The 24,225-nt window shown below is 39.8% G+C and overlaps 1 protein-coding gene across 3 annotated transcripts in view; it reads right to left on the bottom strand.

Annotated features, from left to right (window-relative positions):
* Positions 1-3,735: 3,735 nt before the first annotated feature.
* Positions 3,736-24,225, bottom strand: part of CDC42BPA (CDC42 binding protein kinase alpha) — a 797,672-nt gene continuing 777,182 nt past the window's right edge. For all 3 annotated transcript variants that reach the window (XM_085613029.1, XM_085613030.1, XM_085613031.1), the window contains 3 exons: positions 20,500-20,617; positions 19,175-19,332; positions 3,736-9,381 (listed from right to left, as the gene is read on the bottom strand). In XM_085613029.1, coding sequence (XP_085469155.1) covers positions 9,250-9,381; positions 19,175-19,332; positions 20,500-20,617 — 408 coding nt within the window. In that variant the 3' untranslated portion in view covers positions 3,736-9,249. The remainder of the gene's footprint in view (positions 9,382-19,174; positions 19,333-20,499; positions 20,618-24,225) is intronic.

Genomic DNA, 24,225 nt, shown 5'->3' with positions numbered 1-24,225 from the left:
TGTTTTATAAGCGATTAAATTCGAGGGCTTTTATTAAATGTATTTTATACTTTTAAATAGTTTTATAGCTACCCCCTATTTATAATTAAATATCCTATGCAACTATTTTCAGTTTACACTTTTCAGCATATTTTGCACATAATTTGCATTTTGCACTTCAACCTATGCACTTTAAATAGCTAGTATTTGCACCTTATTACTGATCATGTATTTGTACACCTCCATCAGGCTATATAATGACAAACAAATCACGAGTATCTCTTCCATATCGTTCAACACCAATCATCACGTGACTTTAAAATGCTGTATAAAAGGATGTTCAGTATGGTTGTTACTTTATGTGATCAAGGCCACCTGGTGGCCGAAACGCGTAATGACATGCCTCGCCGTTACCAACCTTGAATAAATCTTTATGAAGCACGTCTGGTGTCCGTGTGCTTTTCCTCCTCGCCCGCTGGGAAGTGGAAGGATGCGCTTGATATTCATATATATATATATATATATATATATATATATATATATATATATATTTCTTTATTTCGTTAAATGTACATGTATTGTTGTATTTTTTTGGTATTGATTTGTTTTGGAAAAATTTATGGTCGGAGATCGTTCCCATGGCATGTATGTGTGCTAAATTAATTTTTTATAAATGGTCCATGTAGAATTATATACTCATGTTAAGGTAATTAACTATGTCCTACATTGAAAATAAATAGGATATTAATCCCTCCGTACTCTTTTTCTCTGTATTTTTTTAAAGATAGTAGAGCCACAGCGCTGCCGGTCTCCATGAGAACCACCCTCTGTGACGTCCACGGTCAAGCCTCCAAAATACGTGCTACTCTGCCCGGCATCTAAGACTCGAACTCTCCAGAACCTTCAGTGCCCCGTGCGTGGCGTCACGTCCCATGAGTGCTCTGGGCCAAGCCTCCACATCTTGACCAATCACCTGACAACAACAACACCTGACAGGCGTGGTCAACCCGGCACTGCTTTTCCTTTGCTCGAATGCAAGCAGGGATAATTATACCAGATGTTTTTCAGTTACGAATAGGACAAGCAAGGGAGCAGAGCACAGTGTAGGTTGCAAGCAGTGAAGGACCTTTGACGAAGTAAGTGTCAGATCTTTTTCACAAGGTGAAGGTATAGGACGCCTCTTTTAGGAATTTACCAAATATACACGTTTCTAATATTTCTCCTTATGAGCCTCGCATTTTCTCAATTTTTACTGAGTGTTTGACTACAAGGCCTCCCTCTCATGCCCCAGTTGGGAGCAGATGCCCTGTTAATGTGGGGTGAGTGCAACTTACCACCCTAGACTAACATTCAAAATTAGACTTTTTGATCAACACAAGGAAGTTGGGTGTGTTGATGAGAATGTGATCAACCCCACCATGGAGTTGGCAGTATGAGTGAAAATACGCCTGCACGTTCAATCCATGCACCCTATGTTTTGGTTGGACAAGTTAAGCCTCTTGCCTGAGTATCTCTGGTATGAATCATTTCAGGCCTTTAGATCTTTCCTGGTGAATCTTTCCTGAATACCAATACCACGCACCCACACGTAGTGTGTTTCTCTCTGTGAAGTTACACGGCAACATCACACCTTCACTGGCTTTACAGCACATATGTTACAAAATGTACCTTTGTGTTTTTTTTTTTTCTTTTTTTCCACAAGTGATTCCTCTTGGAAACAACGGCAAGTACTAGACTTGTTCTAGCTATACCCTTATACTACTACACATGCAAGTTGCATGCTCACGTTCACTCACGTCTTTGGGGGAAGTGACTTCATCGCATCCCTCCATCGTCGACATGTCCTACCACATCGGACACATTTGTTTGTGAACCACATTTTGTTATGTACTTGAAGCTTGGTGCCACTGTGGTCTTTAGGCAAGCAGATACTGTATATCATATGGTGGTTTTTTGAGAGCGTCGGATTATTGAACTGGGGCAGAATTGAAATGAAATATTTTTCATAATGCTGGTGTCTAAATTTAAGCTGGAAGCATTCTCATATGACTTGAGCCACCAAAGTCTGCGGTAGCCTTGACGTGAGAATCCTCTCTCTTGATGGTCACTGGTCCTGCATTATTTAAATGGAGTGTACGACAGAATATTGAGATACAAGAATATAGTGTTCAAAATATCGAAGACCAGAATATCGAAAGATAAGTGCATATAGAAGAAGTATAGATTTACGATTCCTAACTCCAGATCTAAGTACCCTGAAGATATGTGTATCTTCAAGGTACATATATGTGAAATTAGCTATACAAAATCTATACTTGCCTTTCGCACTTTTGGGTTTGATATTTTGTCCTCAATACTTGTATACCTTGATGTTCTAGTTCCAACATTCAGGGGCCATACCTTCCTATATTCTTTCATGCTGTTCTTAATGGAAATATTAATACTTTATTATCGATTAGTGCAAGATGTTTAGAATTAGAGCCTAATGGCTGACAAACATTTAAGGTGGGGGTCTTTGTGCGGAGGCACTGCTGGCTTGATGAGTCATTCTGGTAAGGCAAAGCTAAACACTAAATCGCAGGATTAGTCACTGCATGCAAATCTAAAACAGCGATATACTGCAAAGCATGCTACATGAAATCAACCAAGTATCATTCACGAGAACATCAACTATGTCCTACCAGAAGATACACAACTATTCATTGCCAAGGGAAAATTGAGAATCACATAAACAGCTTTGAGGCCAAGCAGTTTGAACGTAAGGGAACAAATGGGCATACTAGACAGAGCTGTTAAACCATCTCAATAAAAAGGGTCAAGCCTGATGGCATTTTTATCTCAGTGGAACCAGTGACAAGGACAGTGACAGGATAATCATCATTATTACAATTTGGTATGATGGCTTGTGGAATGGCTGCGTGTACAGAACACGTGACCTCAGGCTTCGAATCGTGTTGGTCAACCATATCGGGGCCCCGTAGACAGTCACAGCTTTTGTTCAATTGATGACATGTTCCTTTACTTTGACACCAAGTGAACAAAAAAGACAAGTTCCACTTGAGAATTTATTTTAGGAAATTGGCAACAAGGTCACAGTATATTTTCCCTTTTCAGTTATCAGAAGGACATCAACAACTTCAACACTGGAAAATTATTTTGATTTTGTCTGTTTGAGACAGACAAATATGATTCTCAGAAGTGAAACATCTTCTACACAGGTCTTTTGGTGCATTTGTGTTTTCTTGTTAACATCCGATTACTGAAACATCAAGACCAAATGATCTGTCCATTGACAACATTAATCAAAATGGTGAAGAGCACAGTCCACATCCCAGAAGAAAAAGGCTTCAGTTTTCAACTGAAGAAAAATGATTATGTCCTCTGATGTCCCATTAAGGGTATTCTTTTACTTTATGGGACTGGTGTTTGTAGTTAAAAAAATGCTCTTCAACTTTGTGAAGTTTATTTTGGAACATATTAATTTCATAAGCTCTACAATGTCTGCAAAGTTTCAAAAGGTTTAAAAAAGGTGAAAACAGGCAAAGATTGACACTTAACTAAGTGTAAAAATAACTACAGATTTTATGATTTACAAAATGTATCAACTCTGCAAAAGTTAACACAATTTTAGTTTTTCCCAACATTCATTATCATTCCAGAATAAATAGTTCTCTTGCTTCATCATAAAACATTTATAACTAACCAGCAAGTTAAATACAGTACAAAATATCAATAATAAATAATTGGACACTCATAATGACTTACAGATCCCTGTTTTATTGCAATACATCAAAGTCAGATTAATATTTATTTGTGTTTTACCAACATAAAATACTGGCAGCCAGTCTTTTATTACATTTTTGACTGTCCACCTTAAATATTTCTGTGCAAAAGAATCTACATCATTGTTCAGTAGCAGAGAATCTCTTACAAAGTTCCCTACGACTCGGAGGGCACAAAACAAAACCAAATAAAAAGTGATAGGAGCTAAAGCAATGTCTCGCTCCTAGCCAGCCCCATCCCCCAAACTGTTTGGATTGTATTCTCTAAAACATAAAAGTGATTACATCTATGACATGCAAAACTGTACAATAATATTACATGGAAAAAGCCTAAAAATATTTATATTTAAAAGTAAATGATATGAACTGTTTTACATAAAAAGGCAAGTAAAATGTCACAAAATAATGTAGAGCCGTTTGATTTTTTTTGTATCAACCATATTACACCCTCATTGCAATTTTTCATAACGTATGTTAGTTTACGATAAGTGAAAATGGAAAGTAACGAAATAGTTATAAATTAGCTCAGTATGTGATACAGTGCAGAAACGTAATTGTGTCATCCTGTCTATTTATGGTAATACAAAGCCTTCTTGGAGAACAATAGTGTCGAGAACCCTGGGAAGTAACAATGACGCGCTTGTAAAACAATTCTGGAGGCGGGATTAATTTGATTGGCAGTAAACAATGCCTCACTTCCTATTCTTTAGCTGTGCAGTACTCAATTGCTCACATGCTCCTGATGATAAAAGAACACATTATTTTGGAACCATAGTTTTATAGTGACTATTTCTGTTGACTTTAGGTAGCTAAGGCGGCTCATACTTCACAGAGATGGTGAGTAGTGGGGAAAGCATTGATTTATTCATTTCCCAGCAGTATATACCTTTAACGGAGATAACCAAAGGCATACATCACACATAGGAAGAAAGGACAAGCTTCCCCCTACTAACACCGAGGGTCCACTCAGTTAATGGGCTGAGAGAACATTGCTCTGTCAGCCCGTTGAGCCTGGAAAGCAGCCCACTGTCCCCCAAGTCCACCGCAGGTTTCCGACCTGGCCAGTCCAGCACTGCCCCAGAGTACAGGCTACAAAAATGAGTTCAGGCACCAGTGGCAAGAAAATGCTACAGAAGAGTGCTCTTTGGGGGTGTGACAACCAAGAAGCTGAGCACGAACGATATGTAACAATGCTCTGTTGGAAACTCGCTAGCCTCAGACTGATGCGCAACACTGCTCTGCTAGGATCGTCGCTGGCCTCGGACTGATGCGCCTCATTGCTCCGTTAGGTTCATCGCTGGCCTACAAACGCTCCTACCCTGCCGTTTAAACATGCTAGAGACCCCACTGTTAGATCCCGTAGAAGGCTCGCAAAGAGCCAATCAAACAAATACATAACAGCAATCATTGCTATACGCTCTGTTGAAAATATTCCACAGCTTTTCTTCAGACCTTTTGTTTTGTAGCTCCTCTGCGGCAGTATGACCTCACAGAGAAGGACCGGAACCTGATCCCACAAAGGCTGCGATGGGATCTCCCAAGAGTCTTAACGAGTGAGGAGAGGTAGAGAAGCAGTGTGCGAGAATCTAATTCTACAATGCACCTTCATTGAAGCTGCAGATCTACTGGGTATGACAAACACTACGTTTGTCAGTAAAATGATTGGTCATTGCTTCACTGCACTAGAGTAATTAAGTTTAAAAGAAGCACACTACCAGAGAAGAACAAAAGTAGATGCTAGAAGCAACTTCTGCTTAAAAAATGCTTCAGCGTGTTCCCTCATGTAAGGCTATTTTGAGGTGCTATCAAATAACTTTTCTCCATTACACATCACGAAAGAAAAGAGTAAATGGCAAACAGGGCGGTAGAGGGTTGAAGTCCATTGTTCATACTGATGAACAGCACCACTCTTAAGTCACTAAGAGTTAAGAAATGTCAAATCAATAAAGATTAGCAGCATTTTTCGTGGATGAAGCTTTATTCATCAAGTCTAAGCAGTTTCAACCCCCCATGAACGTGATTTAATAATAATGTGCAAATTAGCAATTCTATGACACCCAATGTAACATAAAACTCAACTGAGCTGCATGATGCATGTTAACTTTTTATGACTGAGCACATAACAGCTCTCAGATGCCAAGCACTAAATAAACCTGAGTGAGATTATGCACTGGACCATCACCAGTAAGAAGCCCTGCTGATAAGACATGGGAGGTGGAGGCACTGAGCGTCTAGTCCTGAAATGCCAGTCTGGTCAAAATGGAATTGTTTTGCAAACTTGGCATCCCTCTGCTAGAAATCCCTCATGTAAGAACAAGGAACAGGACCAGAGCTAAATATGACATGTTCAAATAGGCTCTAAAACAATATAATCCGCGATGGATGAATGCAGATGACAGGATTTCAAGCATTAGGAATGCTCTTTTGATACGGGAAAAACTCCCAGCGTGTATGTTTTAAAAAAATGTTTTTACTGATACCGAATATTTTATAAAATAAAAAATGTGATGTCTAAAAAAAATAAAAAATGTGGATCTGCCTTTTCTTCAGTCTTTGCGCTTGAAGCTATGGTCCACGTCGATACTTGCTGAAATACCCTACCTAAAGCTAGCAGCTGCCCGTATAATGTGGTCAACATCAGAATGTTGTCTCGGGAGATTGTAGAAAATACTTATGCTACAACACCAGTCGATTGCTTGATATGCAAGGCCATTTCCCACTGACTAGCTTAACTGTTAATGGAATGCAATGCTGCACCCCTAGGCCCATGTCTTGCACATATTACGCAAGATGTCTTTATTGTTACCGCTCAAGATTATGAGGCAAGATGCCAATGAGTGACTTTGTGATATGTAACAAAACAAGTGTGTATTATGAAAAATCTATTAATACAGAGCAATGATGCAGAGGGGATCATGGGTTCTAAGACTTGTACCCCCTCCTGACATACCACATGATCAAATAAAATATACAACATGCTTCAGTTTTTTCAACCTTTCTCGCCTCATCTAGGGATTGACAGCATTTTAGTTTTTTTCATAGATGTGTATTTTTTTTATAAAATGTACCAGCATATGGATTACAAATAGGCTCCTATTAACAGATAAAATGAAACTGTAATTGCAACAAACACAAACTAAACTGGCAAGTTGTGTGAATAATATGACATGTCACACAAGAAAGCAGCAGAACACGCAAGGGTGAGAGTCCTTTGGTACATGGTCTGTCCTAATAGTAGAAGAATATGTTGTTTCAGAAGTGTGCACTACTGTGCCACTTCGACTGAAATCGCCACTTGATTTCACAGCTATGTGACCATACACATGCCATCCTGATGAGCACTTGGGTGCAGATAGCACTTGTATAATTAGAGAGTAAAGTTTCAGCAGAGAAAACCTGATGTGTGCTGGGATTCAGAAAAATGGGGCAAAACTATAATAAATACAAGTACAAAAAGGATATAACAACAGAAATGGCTCCAGAGTGTACAATCTCTCCATTCATCTACAGTCCTAGGCTTGCAATTAAGCATTGTTAAGCGTAGCCTTGCTGCACTAAATAGAACTTCTCATCTGGGAAGAATGCACTTGAGAGCTCCAGCATCTCTTGAAGCAGAGCTTTCACAAAGAGAGGTACATCTAAATACTGGAATTAGTGCAGCCAGTTGTAAGTGTCTGCCCGATAACTTAACAACTGAGGGATTGTCTGCAAGAAAGTTGTCAAAAACACACAAACTGATTCCCTTATGTTCAAGGTTCTGTCTGGAAGCCAGTGCCTATCTTGCTTACCTTTCCTCCTGGATGATGGTGCTCTATCGTTGTCCCCCAATCAGATGTCTGAAGGAGCCGCTAGGCTGTACTGTGGATGGACGATGAAAGTAGGCAATATTATGAATCCTTTAACATTAGTTTATAAGATGTATCTCTACAATGTATGCATTCATTCCTTTATTCTTCTTCAGATTTGAATCTGGACAACAGGGCTGTTTGTAGGCCCGAAATATGAATCTGATAATAAATGCACCCACAGATTGTCATTTACAGAACGATTGTTAGTGTGCAGAGATAGTGCTGTAACAAGTGTATAGTATGCGTATACTTTAAACTGAACATGACATGTGTGCACATCTCGCGCTTATGTCCAGCTCCCCCTTATTTTTCAGGTACATGTAAGATGAAAAGAAATATGGGGGATTTAGGCATTTCTGGTTTCTTACAATTGATGAACACTGCAAAGTGGTCTTTCATAAATGAGATGCACGTGTTTATACAGCAACTGGCCGAACAATAAAGTAACATTCACCCTGTGTTGTCAATGCTACACAGTACATTATTAATGCCTTCGGTGAATGAGTGGAGAAGAAGTGAGTTAAAGGTTTCTCTCTTGTTCATTTTTTTTTTCCATCACTAAAACAGGTTTTGCAAATAATTTTAAACTTAATTTCCTAATCGTAGTGTTTTCGGGAAATGGATATTCCACCATTAAGCAGCAAACTTCACACTGTTCAGTCCACAGATGTCTTGTAGGGTGCAGTGATGTTAGAAGTTCAGAAACAGATAGACCCCAACACATCACCTTAAAAATAGAGGGCTGTAGGCGCTTTGGTGCATGCATAAGCAGGTCCAATAGTACTCATCATTATTCCAACAACCCACAGCGCCTTGAAATGACCTTTAGGACAACAAAAATATTTGCTTCTTATTCTGTAGAAAAACAGCTGTCTGATGAGCTGTTGCCTGCGTTACACCATTACCTTTGCAACCATTTGAACCGGGAGGCCCGGTGGACGCTTCTATGCATTTCCCCCTAAAATCAGGATTAATTAGTAAGGAAATGGGAAGGACATTAAATTAAAGGATAGGGTTTAAATATGCATCTTGGTCCAAGTGAATCAATGATGCTTTTATATACATATGTATTTTACAATAAACTTGAATTTGCTTTAAAGAGTGGAGTATGCATTGTCTCTCCCAGTGGGGGGGGGGGGTCATTGGCATCACTTAGGTAGACATTCATCGCTGGCCATTGTCTGGGAGATCGTTGCACCTTTGATATACTGCACGTCTAGAACACAGTGATAATCCTGAATGTAGTGTTGTATATTAGGCATTGTGAAGAAATCTTTCAGCTTGTTTTTTCCTAACTGCATTGGCTTTTTTTTTTCTTTTGCTTATTTAACTGTACATAGAAGCTCAGTGTTTTCAGCTGAAAGTTAAAGCAGGTGCAACCATGTAAAATGAAGCGTATCTCTCTTGCCCGCTCTCTGAGCTGCTGGTCGTTCTCCGCTGCTGCTGCTCATGAGTCTGGGATGGGTTCAGTGCGGCTGGATGTTGGTGAAGAAGGCAGAGACTTTTCTGCCACATCGCTAATGCCCGGTCATGTGCAGAGGCAGTAGGACTAAGGAAAGCAAAAGACCTGGGGCAACTGAAGAGAAGCCAGGGGGACATAAAGATGCTGGGATGTCGGTCGCCACGAATGCTGAAGCAGTTCATGTGTCCCAACTTGCTTGGTCAGTACTCTCAAGCGAGAGGCTCTTGGTCTTGTGCGGTGAGATTGGGCTCGGAGGACTGCTCAGGTTGGAACTGTTTGAAGCTGTAGAATGTCTTGGAGAATCGGAGTCCTGTTTAAAAACAAAAAAAGACATAACTAGCAATAATCACAGTCTCATTCCAAAGAATATGCACTTAGCAATTTTTTTTTTTTTTTTAATATGGTGCCGTTTAAACCCAGAGAACAATGGGGCATTTTTCAACTGGCATCATGTTGAGAGATTTAGGTCACAAATGGACATTTTTATAGCAATGGGAAACATACGTAATTGCATTATGGGACATCTGTAGTTTAGACAAAGCGTTTATTAATTATGTTCAGGTACATCAGAGGTATACAGTGGGAGCCAAACCGTATGTTATGAGTGGGGGATGGGTATGGATGGAAAAGTGGGGATCTTGAGTTCTTTCCAAAGATCAGGAGTGAATTGGCCAGTCTAAGTTGGACAAACTAAGAAGGAAAAGGATTGTTTCCTAGTCTGTCCTAGTCTTCAGGATCCGCAATAACATTAGGTTTGGTACCGCACGTGGTGCGTTTATTGCCAGAGAATACTTGTTTTTCAGCTAGGTAGTGTGGTTTGTTGGTAGGAATGGCTATGGAATTGAGGCAGCGTAATGTAAATGTGCCAGAAGACTGATACAGTGGGAGCGCTAAAAGGGTTTAAGAATGCTTGAAAGAAAGAACAAGAAAAGTGGGTAATGGCCAACATAAAACAAACACAGCTTCTTCTTTGTTTAATGTTGCCTGGTTGTCCGCTCTAGCAGCCAGACTTACTATGAAACTTTCTGTGGGAAAGCTAAGGTGCCGACCGGTGATTTACTTGGAAACAAGCGCAACCCACCTTTTACTTGGGCTGGATTTTGGCCAGGATGGAGGTAAACAAGGCTCTTTTGTCTGGGCAAACCTTTGGGGAGAGGAGTTGGCCTAACTGCTAGGGCGCTCGACCTCAGACCTGGGTTCGAGTCTCGGTAATGATGCTGAACATCCTGTGATTCTGGGCAAATCACTTAATCTCCCCGTGCCTAACAAAAAAATGAATGTTTGTCCTCATGTAACGTAACTGGTGCTATGTAAAGCGCTCTGATACCTAATTGGATTCGGGTCAAGTTCGCGCTATATAAAACTATGCAAAAAAAAAAAAACCTTGCCCTGATGGAACATCATTATATCATTAGAACTGATATAGAAAATTTGTAGGCGACGTAAAGAAAACGCTTACAAAATTATGACAAGGTGGTACTTGGTTTCAACCTGATTGAGAGCGATGTTTGGAAGATCAGAATTGAGTTGGAAGAGTTCTGCAGAAACAGGCACTCTAGCCCATTTGAGGTGGACATATACACACATGCAGTCTTACCGGAAAGAGATAATGTCTTATATTAAAACCACGATATTACCATTGAGTCCCACATTTTTTATATTTGAAGACCCACGAGACGCCCTATACCCAATGACAACGCCAACGCGAAAGCTAATCACGCACTTGCTACCTGCCGTCCAACTAGCAATGTTGGAAGGTCTGTATAACCCACTCCAACACATCTATGGTGGGGAAATATTTTGAACATATATGCTATGAAAAAATGATCAGCATTAGCTCATGATAGAGTACTCGTGTATAAAAAGGTTGGGTTACTGTTTAAGGCACATATGAAAAGAGATCAAGTGATGGGGGAAGGAAGGTGGGGCATTTCACTAACATGTATGAAGTGTTTTGCTGCTCGGCACTGTGCTGCGTATCTTTATCCTCCAAGGACATGGTATATGATGAACCCCCACCGCTGGTCTGTATCACATGATTTTTGTTTCTTGATGATGTCTGGTACCTTTTTGCCAACTATTATGTTTTAGTACGCAATTATGAACAACTATTACAACAACTTGTGTATAGTTACCCTCCCATTCATTCATTGTAATAATTTTAAGACAAATGCCTCGTGCAAGTGAAATAAAAACACTTGAATGAAGTTGCTAAAACACAATAAATAAAACTGCAGCATGAAAAATGTCTCCTGAATTTGCCTGCAAATTTTTGGAGATAAGGACTCTCGGAACAGGTGCATCTTAATAGCCTCCCCATGCAAGAGGTACACTGTGGACGCTTGCGATTGTGGAAAGAAAACTGGTCTATTTATGGAAACCCAGATTTCAGTGACAGGGAGAGCAGTTCAGTTAACTGAATATACTTGTCTCAATGTTTTCCCACAAGGGTATAGAGGAGCGAATTCTCCTTCTCCACAAAATATATTTCTATAGTTATTAAGATAATTAGATAGGAATTTCTACCTCCGACATGTTCACGCATAACACTACAGTCATAATACCCACACAAATGATAACTGTCCTCGCGTGGACAGATAACATGTCCAAGGAACCACACAGAGAACAAAGATATTTAAGTAAAACAGTTTATCATTGGATGAATCTGTTTTTACACTCAAAGTGCCAGCACAACTGTGCACAGAGGAGTCCTTGGTGATCGGTATCTCTGCGAGAACCGCAGCCACAGTAATAACTGAATCTATCAGCATCCAGATGATCTCAATACAACTTTGGGGTTTGTCGACAAACCAAGAAATTTTCTAATCCCAGGGTCTGGCTTAGAGGACGAAAGGTATAAAATTCTTGGCTGGTGAACAGCAGAACCTTAATACCCAAGGCAATGGATGCTGATAATTCTTGATTCAAAAATGTCTGCAACAAAAGAAAAATCAGACATTCCAATCTAGCCCACAAGGAAAATGTTTAGATCAGGTCGAACTAAGAACAGAGTGGCACTCAATAGTCTGATACCCACAATACATTACCCACTGTAAAGTTTACAATAAACTCAGCTGGGCTAAGCTTCCAGGATGGATAGGTTAGGCCACGCCACATATTAGCAATATATTTAAGTTTCCTATTGTCAACCAGCCGCATCTTTATAAAAGAGGCTACTGCATTTCATGGAGTCAACACTGTGGCCACAGACTAAAAATCATACTAAAACTCAGTGATATTGAAATGCAGCTATAAACACAATGTCATGTCAAGACAGGTACACAGACATAAAATTAATAAATTAATAAAATAATGTACCAATGAAAAAGTTAATAGTAGCACGTGTTGATTTGAACCAGAGAAAATGTTAGGGGTGTGGGAAGTAATGTTGTGAAAGCAGCAACATGAGTTTTCAATTTGTATATTGACACTTTTTAATTGTTGGCCAAAGCACATGACTCTATAGACCAAATTAGGGAGAAAGAAAGTAGACTAGCTTAGAACCCAGATGATTCCTACATGGACTCTGCAGTTGTAGCACAGACCAATAATGACATTTCTCTAAAGCACCAATCTGTGTGTGTGACTCTGAGTGTTGATTTGTTAGTTCTAAGGCCAAAAGCCCTATAGACAACAGAGAGCAGTATATGCAATAGAGAGCTAGGCCTCAGTTTGAAGGTAGAGTGATTCTCTGAAGAAACCACTGATTCACCTTCCTACCTCCCTTACAAGGCATGCTTGGACAATTTATCCCACCATTGGATCAAATTTTAAGGTTCTTCTTAGATTAAAAAATAAAATGCCTAATGCCATTGTATTCCCCAAGAAGGATTTAGAAATCATCATTTCAAATTCGCTGTCTGGGCTTAAGTAAATGTTACTTACCTTTGGCAACAATATTTCTGGTGGATACACGATCATAACTGCGGCTCCCTCCCCTTTAGAATATTCCTCAGGGATCGTGCTTTTCTCAGACTCCAGCCGCAACTTTACCCACTGGCTACGATATCAACAGTGTAGAAAATGTGCCAATCTTTGCACTAATATCAGTTCCTGATACTTAATCCACACCCCACTTAGGCATGTGGAGAAGAACAGAAACGACAATCAATGACAGTGACAAAAAACAGCACAAAAACACATTCCCATAGCTTGGGATCTTATTTTATAGCGCTCTGACTGATCAAGGGTTGGGATAGACCAGTAAGGAACCTACAGGAAGATTTTGCATCCACCAGAAATATTATTACAAACGGGAAGTAACTTTTACTTTTGAAGAATATATGTTTCTGTAGATTCCTCACCTTTAGCATCATTCCCACATCCCGGCGGAGGGAGTATAGTATAGGGCCCTTGCTGATCAACTGGATGACCAAGTGGTCCAACATGTTTAACGCCAAAGTGGAAGAACCTTCTCCCCATCAGACGATGGTGGAGTAGATAGTATACATCAGGGAGGCTTTGAGGCAGCAGATCCAAATGACTGCAGTGGGGGCTGCATCAGCCGCCTCAAATGTAGTGGAACACATTTGCTTAGGTGTCTAGACCAACTAGGAGGATTGTCTCTTCCGAGAATGGTAGACTTTAAAGTGGCCCCTGGACTTCCTGAATCACTGATGGAATTGCCAGGAAGGCGGGACCTGGTCCAATAAGCAGCCACAGCTATGCTATTTTTAAAGTGCTCCAGGGAGAAGAGAGCCTTTCCACTAAAAAGCCCAACCATCAAAGGGATGGTTCATGCTAGTGCCATGGACATTTCTTGAAACACCAGTAGAATGCATCCAGGAATGCCAATCTAACCTGATAACAATGCCCATGGCTTGAGCCACAATAATTGCAGGATAGAAGCTCCATTTAGGAATCTGTTTTGAGGCATCCAAGAGATCACTGACCAATTAAGAAAAAGGTTTCTGCATGTGTTCCAATATATGCACTGCAGCCAATTCCCACAAGGCATCAGGAAAAGCTTTGGAGTTCAGTTTCGAACACGAAGCCTGAACCACTAGGCTCTCAGACAACGGATGCAAGAAGTTTTGATCTCCTGAGATAGCATATGGCATCTGGCATCTGAAATTGTGTCTGTGGACTGTTATGCCAGAGAAAGGCTTCTCTCAAGCAGCAAAGGCAGGTTTCAGCAGAACCTTGTTACATCAGAACCAAGGTTCTGCAGTCAAAGAAGTCTTTGTCAAGGTTTTCTTCAAAATGGTAAACCTAGGCACCTCAGAATCCCAAGTAAAATCAAATCCAACTTACTTACAGCTTTATGCACCTCTGTGGTAAAGGAGGATACTTCCTCTGTCAGAGCCCAAGAGCAGTATGGGATGTCCACTTTTTGGGAGCTGAATAGGACACTGAAATTTTGTAAGTCAAGTTAAAGATCTCTACAAGACTAATAGGGCAGAAGAAGATTATTGGATTATTAATCACCACAATCCTTACAGCCGTAGCAGAATAACATTTCTTCAATGTAAGTTTTGACCTTCTCTTGCACCACACAAGATAATTTCAGCTGACATCAAGAGTGTTGGCAATATCGACAATTTTGTGGATGGCACCAGACAGACAAGGAATGGTATTGTATTACACACTTTTTATAGGCACTGAGCCCTATGCCTCTGGAGGTGCTAAGCCATGAGGCGTTAGCTCAAATGGTACTGAAGTCATTGTAAAGGTCAGCAGATGGAGCGAGAAATTCTGAATGAATCTTCTGTTTCAAAATCGTCTTGAGGATGAGAAAGGGCCCACCATCAGGGAATTGTGCCATAACTCTGAATGGTCCCTGGAATGGGATCAATTTCTACAGGAAGAAGCGAATATCTCCTTCCTATCACAATTTCTAATCACATGCCGATATAATGATCCGATAAATACATCCACTAGTAGCATTTACAGCATAGCTCAAATGCTTAAAGCTTTAGAGGGGATATTCGACCTTGTTTCTGTCGAAACTGAGAAATTATTTTGCTAGTGAAGAACTGAGCGAGAGCTCAGGACTATGCCTATGAGGACCAGGAAATACAATAAGAGCACAGGACGGTACATTTTATTCACTGCTGGTGTCTTGTCCAGAGTAGCAGCTGGAGCCGCATTAGCCCATGTGGCTGCACTGGAGTTGTACTGAGGGGAAAAGCTTTTTCTGGACAAGTCTGACACCTGAGTAATATTCTAAAGAGGGGGAATCTGCAGGAAGATGCATCTATCAGAAATAATGATATGCAGTAAGGCCAATCTGCTCCTCTAGTTTCACTATACCAACCCCGAGGCCAAATTACAGAAATCCTGCAGTCACTCCTGCTTCTAAGGGTCAACATTCAGAAGTAAATGCAAGTGCTTGTGGAGCAATCTTCACTTTTCTTTGCCCATTCAAGGCGTGTGCTCACAAAGTCTTTTAACCCTCACGTAGTCCTGGGTTTTTAAAGGATTATGGAACCTTCAAGTTCTACAGGCCTCAGGGCTAAACCTAGCCCAAAAAATATTTGTCTGTCAATCAATTTTTCAGACAAACTGAAATGCTGCACTAGCTGGAAAAGAATCCAGAGGTACAGCTAGACATGTCAAATGGTAAGGCGAGTAACAGAGTGATCCACCATGTTTACACACTAGACTAATCGCACATACTGTGGTCAACTTAACAAAATAGGCCCTACTCACAAAAAAAGTTGTACATGTATGGATGAAGATTTGCATATCTGCCTGAACATACTTGTACAACTTATTTCTATTCGCAAACAGTCCCAGGAATATGCCTGGAAAGCAGTGCCAGGTGTAGGTTTTCCGGTGTACTTCCCGGAATATTCATTGTTTTTAAAATGCTTATAATTAGCCTCTGTGTAATTCCCCACAGAAGAGAGCTACACACAGAAGGAATGAAGCCTCTGGTGCAAATGGATTCTTTTTTGTACAAGGACAAACCCTTTTTTCCCCGTGAAGTAAGCCCTTCCTGTATGCCTCTAGCAAATCTGGGTGTGTTCTAGTTCCTTTCAATTCTAGAAGGGGATTTACTCTAGCCCATGGCTGGACTAAATATCCCTGACCATTTACAGGGTAGGATGTATTAGAAAGGACTTCAGGAATGGAAACAAATGTACGACTGTGGGTATTCCCAAAAATCCAAGGCAAACTATGCCCTTGGACATCTACTTCCCACACACTGAGTTGGATTAACTACTATGGATTTCACTGCGCTTGTGGAGAAATCCACACCAATAAATGCATCCATGCCCACTAGAAGTTCCTTTATGGATTCTTAGCAGACTTAAAAAAAGCAAATTAGGTTGTAACCAAATTTACATTACATTATGACATCAAACAAAGGGAGGGGAAAATAATAGCAGAAGAGCCATTTTTATTAAGTTCATATATTACACATGACATTAAAAATGTGTATGTTTCTGGTGGACACAAACATGTCTCACAGCCATGATGAGCTGGGTTCTTTGGGTAAGGATCAGTGATGATCTGCATAGATCACAGAATACCAGGTAGAACAAACAAGTGCCCTTTTAATTGTACAATCAAGAGGGCCGGATTTGTTGTGCCTTACACGAACGACTAATCCAGCATTCTTGATTGTACAACTAAAAGGGAACTCGTTTTTCTATTTTAAACCTAACAAGGATGGGAATTTATATAGTTTGAATATAGGACCTATAAACGTGGAATTATTGGAGATACATTTTCCAATCAAAATACTCACAAGAGGTTGTTCTAACTGATGAAGATATTTTGAATCCTTACTTATGCCCTGAAGAAGACCTGTTGCTTATGGGACGAAATGTGATGCACATCTTTTATCTGGCAAGACGAAAATAAAGAACTTTTCAACAAATGACAACAGTGGATTGGACTCCCTTATGGGAGTGAATATTTTGTTTTCTTTGACATTTCGCTGAAGGAAATTTATACAGAGTGCTTCTTCCAACAATTGTTTTGTATATTTGCTTAAATTGGGGTCTGTTTTGAGACCGTTAAACCTGGAAGTTGAGCACCTATCTTTTTCGTAACGACTTGGAGTCCGGTAACGCTAACCACAACTGTTCTAACGCCTATTGTCTGCTTAAGAACAAACAATTAGCCATTGAGTGGAAGCAGTGAAATCAGGAAAGGCCCCAATCAGCCAGTGACTGTGGTGGTAGATTAAGACATTAACGTTCCTAAACAAATCTTAAGGAAAGAACCCGAGCTGATTAAGGGTCTCTTCCGCAATAAAATGTGGGACTCTTCAGTTCTGCATCCGTACCAAATCATCGTATCTAGTGCCCTGCAATATTCAACCCAGTGAGCAACAAATTATTGATATGTGCTTGAGAGTGACCATTACCAGAGGTTAGCCACTCTGGTTTTCTTTTCTATCACACAGGAGGCTCACTCGGTGCTCTCTGGCACCCCTGCTCTCCGGAAAGTGAATTTAATTTTTAGGCTCTACAGACCTTACTGGTGATATCTTGTGGTCCTCCTTTACAGCTTTATCTATACGCTCTGAAGAAAAAACAGGATCACTTCCAGCTGAGCTATCAATGAATCAGTGTTCTGTGGGACTCGGAAACTCTCATATTGCTATGGTGTCCAGATAGACCTTGAAAATGAGCTGTTGAAATCAAAGGCTAGTTTTGTATTGTCTTTGAACAAGAATTGAAAAGGAAGTCTTGGCACCATTGATCGGAAGGGCCCTTTTTATTAATACAGCTGTGACTTTAGAGAGGATGCAAAATGAAAATGCACGAAGCAGATGTGTACTACCCAGGCACAAGAGGCAGTGGATGCAGGGGACTGAGTGGGGGTGTGCAACAGGTGCAGAATCATAAGAAGGAGAGTAAGGAGTCATTATTCTCCAAGCCTCTCGCTTTTTCAGTCCCCAGCAGTTGTGACCCAAAATTTAGTATAGATTTTTTTTTCAAGTGAGCTTCCCCTGTTCATAATGATAGGACACCTAATACCACTACATAGATCCAGATGCTGAAGCTTCCAAGTTTTCTCTTTCCATAGAGGCCATTTTTTTTCCACAAGTGCTCATGTGTCATAGGGTCCACTTGCGCTTTTGGCCTGGGTCCGAGAAAACGTCTGACATACCAGGGCAGATGTAAGCATCAAGACCAAGGGCCACAGTCATTGAACCCACTTTTTTGTGTCACAAATAAAGAGGCACAGTAGCGCAGAGTAGATCCAGACAGACAGAAGAAGCCTCAGATAAACCTAAAATGAAAACAATTAGCACGGTAGATCATTGCCTTGGAGACCCAGTTAGTGAAATGTGTTTGTTTTCCTTGATAGAGAAAACACTACTAATACAGGGGAGACAGAGGGAGTATGAAAGGAGTGGTCTGTGGCAAAGTGCAGAACCATGCGTGCAAACATTTTATTTTAGTGATTAGTGCTCAGGTAACCTCAATAAAGAAGAAGACTGAAAGGGGCCAAGACTATGGCATAGAAAATTTGTAAATTTCTATTGGCACCATTTCAACCACTGCGTCTTTTATTATCACAATAAAGAAAACTGGGTGCTTTGCCATCAAATACATGAACACTTTGACTCTGGATTCAGTTCAGAAGCATGGTCCTTCAGGTATATAAAAAAAGAGGTGAATGACAGGAGTATGGGTATAGTACATGGTCCAGCTTGCAGAAAATTTCAGGAAGACTTTGCGGTCCCTATGAAAGTTTTGAGAGCTCAAGAAGTCTTGATAATCGGTGTTTCCAGAAAAATATTTTTCCATCCTGAGATCTCTTTGACCATCAGAGGTGTTGAAAAGGTTCAATAGATAATGCGGTGGGTTTAGATGGACACCTTAAGCAAGGAAATCAATCTTAAGTTCTCACTTCTTTGGGAAGCTAGTTAGTGACAAGGCCCAAGAAATTCAACCTTGCCCTGCAGAAAGCCATTTCTTAGATTTACATAACAGAGATGGTGGTAACCTTCCTTGGCCAATCCTGTCCTACACATTTACACCAAGATCATGGATACTTCAGAAACTGATCCATGCTGCGCAAATCAAAATAACATTGCAGACATTTAAATATCAGAGAACTCCATGCCATCTGGTATTTCCATTCACTTTGCAGAAGGCTATTCCAGACCTCCTTCCAGTTAGACACATGAAACGTACCTCCCGTTCATAGTCCCGTGCTGGGGCATCACTCCCTGGCTCCAATCCCCCAGAGGACAACGACCCGTCTGATGGCGATGCCATTGTCTGACGCTTTACCCCATAGCTTCCTCCTGAGAACTCCCTCCTTAAAGCGCTGCCATTCTGCGCAGAGGACCCTAAGAATTGGGAAAGAATAAATAGTATCTGTTAATTGTGTGCTTTTGTAACTGTAGAGCAGCAGATGCATCATTCTGAAACCACTGAAAATAGATGATGCATCTGCTGCTTAAAAATGTACTTCAGTGTGAAATAGTTTAAAAGAAATATATTGTCCATGACCAACCTTCATTAAAACAGGTGGTGCAATTAATGTTGCACTACTTTTTGTGCTGCCCTTTAACTGATCAAAGATATATTGGTGCTCAACTCTTCATATCATACAGACTCAAGCAAATCCTTTCTTTTTTTTACAATGGAAAAGGGAAATTTGTTTTCGATTCATTTTTTTCAGTTTTCTTTATATAACATTCCATAACGTGAGTAATCGGGATTTACAAGCTATATATGAATATGCAGAAAAGAACACTTCTCAGGTTTATGACTATTTTTGCAAACCATACATTAAAATGTTTTCCTACACAGTGAAATCACCTTTCCCTTCTCATTTTACCATATTGGAGGGTTTTAATTTAATTTACTCTGTGGTAAACTACTAATAAACATTTGGTGACTCTCCACACACTTGTGGGTGTTGATCAATGTTTCCAGGTAATACCTCCAACAAACAGCCAAAAACCATATTCGAACACACGACCTTTGAACGCAGAAATTCCATCAGAAGGACACACTTTTCATATTGCCAAATGCCATTTACAAGGATCAATATCTGACTTTCCTTAATCTGTGGCACAAGAGTCCAACTCTAATTTCTTGTTTTTTTTATATTGCTATGATTTACATTGGAGTGCAAAAAGTTGAAGAAATCAGGCCCTTGTCATGTAGATTAAATCCTAATGAGTGACTCCTTTCAAGAGTGCAGAAATAACAGGGCAAGTGGAGGAAAAGCCCTGGATTCCCAAACAAGCAACCTTTACTTCCCAATGGATTAAAAAACTCAATGAAAATTCAGGCATTTAACACCTACATTTTCTGAAACCCTATAATAAAGAATCCTTGGAAACAAGGAAGCTGGATACAAAGGGCTTAGACATGGATGGCCTCCCAATAACCATTTGCCCTCTCTTTATGCTGTGCATACTGAAATGTGATCTGTAAAGAAAGGTATTCTATTAGCATAGCCTCCAACGGTTTACAAGGAGAAGGGTTCATGGTGAATAACTTACTGGCTCCTAGTCCGCTGCTTGCACTCATGGAGCGGCCAGGTTCTGTGCGTGTTTTGGTGATCGAAGGAATGCTGACCGAGCCACTGAACATATTCCGACTTTCCTGAGGTCTAAGATTCTAAGAAGGGGAAACAAGCATGCAGAGAAAACATTATGCATTAGAACAATCACCGTCTTTATTTTCCATCTGCTCAGCAAGCTGACAGTGCGTCATTTCCGCGTGGCACAGTACGCTGTAAAACATGCATAGCAAACACTGGATTATAGAAGGTGATGAGATTTGTTAAGGAAATTGCCATGCAGGTGAATTATTGGAGGCTGAAAGAACTGTAAATTGCTGTTTCAACGTTTTCTATGTCTATGGGATACCAACCTTTCATTGGTAAACTACAAAATGGCATAAAGGACGGAACACTCATTGGAGCTTAGTGCTGAAACCCCATTTGAAGGTGGTAAAATTCTACTGCACTTGCAGTGACTGTAGATGATTGACTACCGATACATGGCACACTTCCTATCATCATGCAGCGGTAAAAAAAAAAAATGGTATTTGATAACTATTATCTTCATAAAGCTTTCTTGCACACACCAATGTTACTTCAGTTTGGAGTATACAGGAGAGTGCCTGCCATAAACTGTAATGTGCTTCTGGCCAAAGAACTCCATTAGAGGGATATTGATTGTCACCTGATATCATCTGGTCCCAATGACCTTATGAATCTGTATTATGCATGTTAGTGGCAGTGGAAAAGTTAAAAGTATGAAGTAAAGAAGCGAACTTCACTCAGGCTCTGGTCAATTTCTACCTAGAAGTAACCTCTACCTTGAATAATATTGTTATTGTAAATTTGAACTTTTGTGGTGTAAGTTGCAATATTTTTTGTAAGATGTTCTTTTTCATAGTACAATTTTATGTGGAAGTTTACATGAAAAATATATCATTTGGATGATTTGTCTGCCAATATTCTCCTTCCCAGTTTCCGATGCAACGCTGACAATCAAATACTGGTGCTTCATTAACTTTCTATTGAGATGTTTGTACTCTAGATTTTTGTGTTTTTTCACATCTTTGCTTGCTGCTGCAGGGAACATTGAAAATGCTAATGGCAGCAGTATACACTTTATAAGAACCAATAAATAAAATCAAACTGACAATATTTAATCTACGGATTTAAGACATGTATACAGTTTCTATTTTGCATATCTTAAACACATTTTTTTTAGTTCAGATTCTGTTACAAATTATTAAAACCAGAGAAACATAAATTACTTGCCCTTGCCAAACTTTTTATTTCTTTAAGAGAAGACCCTAAAATTAGACCAATGAAGCATATTTCTATCTATCACAGATTAAAGCCAAGTTTAAGCACAACTGCCTTCTCCATACAGTTTAATCTCATGGGGACATATATTTGTAGAAAAAATAAAGCATCTCAAATATGGTTTGAAAACAGTGAAGCAGAGAAGAGAATAGAAAAAATGAGGGAGAGACAAAAAATAAATTTCTTCTGTCATTTCAGACCTCTCAAATATATCACTGAGCAAGTTACATTGTATGCATAGACTTCAGGAGATAATTAAAATAACCTTTTTCATTAGGTTTCAGGATGAATATTGTATAAATGACAGAGGCTATTGGTTTTCCTCTATAGATGAGCACTCTTCCATTTTCTAAGGGAGAAACATTTTTCATGTGGGCATTACCAGGACAGAAATCTGGTTCTGGCTCATTATACTTGAAAACAAAGAAGGGTGTAACAAATGACTGGTGCCAGTTATGTGTGCTGGAAGGTCAGCATGTGCAGGTAAATAATGTGTGGCATTTTATACTGCTCGCCAAAGGAGCTTTCACCCTCTGCTGAGAACTGTCTGATGGAGAAAATATGAGAAGGAAATATAGATGGACTGTGTGCTACTGGCACGTGACGGCCCTTCTCTCTGGTACAACAGTAACATGCTGCACTGCCCCCTTCCAGTGACTAGAGCAAGTACGCCCTTCCAGTGACTAGAGCGTGTACACTGAGAAGTACTGTGACTGCCATATAAGCATGCCTTCCTTGGAACAGAAGTACGTAAAAGGTCCTCGGAAGTGGATAAACTCCGACCATCCCACACTATCGTTTGCTTAGTTATGCCTAAACACAAGAGGTCAAAGTGGTTTTTCATTTGATTTGGGATGCATAGTAGCAATAGGCAATGGATGCAATGTGACAATAAAGTCAGAGAAACAGGAGTAAATGGAAAACGTAAGGTCTGGAAAAATATTCTAAAAAGCAAGTAAAATGTCAAATTCAGACTACAGTAATGGGAAACACTATTATAATCAATAGCATGCTTGCTAAAGCCGTATAATTATTTCAAGGAAGCATTACATAACAAGAGACTGTGATCACTTCAAACCAAACGAAAAACTCGGCACAAAGCAAGAGCATGCATTAGTGATTTTCACAAAATAGATCACATTAGTACAATTATTGGTAAACAAAGAGACATCTAAACCGAAAACAAATGAAGACCGCAGAATGATCAAGACACTCCATTGCATCAACGTGAAATATTTTCAGCACCCTAGAAGTTCTCTTAGATTTTGAACTTTTCAAAAAGTTCTCCAACTATGTAGTGACTCCATAGATATGGCTGAAATGTTTTGTCCATGGGAATAGTATTTCTTTGAACGCTAATAAGTTTGGTCACCTTTGAGGAATCTGCATAAAACCTTCCAATTAGAGTACATGCATGTGAGATTGGCTTGAGTACATTTCCTACAGATTGCTTGAGGAAGGAAAAGCTATGTGGAAGAGGGGGGTGTCCCGTAAGATGTGTTTGCCAGAGCGGTTTGCTGAAAGGCAGCCACAAACGTCAGATGTAATGGCTCCAAACCTTGCTAACAGACAGAAATCACTACCTTCTATGCACCATTTAGGATTTGGTGTAAATTATCACTTTCTGAAAAATCTCAAATGGATAACTGCATATATTTGACAACCTATATGAGAATTTATCTCACAAGTCTGACTTCAAACCTGAATCCATATTTTCTGATTGGTTTAAAAGAAAAAAAGGCAAATGATGTGGGGTGAATATACACTAGGTGCATTGTGGCGCTCCAAGTACACGTAATAGTGAACATTTGTACTCAATGTATGTGCGGTGCTACAGGGAGGGGGAATAACCCTGCCCCTTAAAAATTAGATAAAAAAGATCCTTCAGACAAAATCAATACCCTATGCACATGCCAAAGTATCAACTAAATATTGTAAACAGTATAAGCATAATGCTTCTCTTGTTCTTTGTCTTTATTTTCTCAACTTATTATGCCCACCCAACATGTTTTTCGTCGTAAGGGGAGTTCCCCACGACTTCTTCAGGGCTAAAAAGATATAATAGACATCTTTGTCGTACAATACAGATAGTACAACAAAATACAACAATTCTGAAAATAATTTAAATGCAGTCAATCCGTCCAATCCAACAAATACAGTCAACCCAAAGTGTGCATTATTATCAAACCAAGCTGGTGCCAAATAGAGCCCTCTGAATCCGAGGCACATACCAATATGATTATTAAATTAAAAAGCATTAGCGACTGAGCAACACAGGAAACAGGCTACATTTCTTTAAAGTGAATGGGTGATTGGCGGCTTTGGGAAAAGTTTGTATAACATGATCAGAATTACTTATTTCATTATTTGATGATTTTACCAATATATAGATTAATGGACATTG

This window comes from Triturus cristatus, chromosome 6 (assembly GCF_964204655.1).
Source record: "Triturus cristatus chromosome 6, aTriCri1.1, whole genome shotgun sequence".
Lineage (NCBI taxonomy): Eukaryota > Metazoa > Chordata > Amphibia > Caudata > Salamandridae > Triturus > Triturus cristatus.
This window is presented reverse-complemented; position numbering and strand designations above follow the sequence as displayed.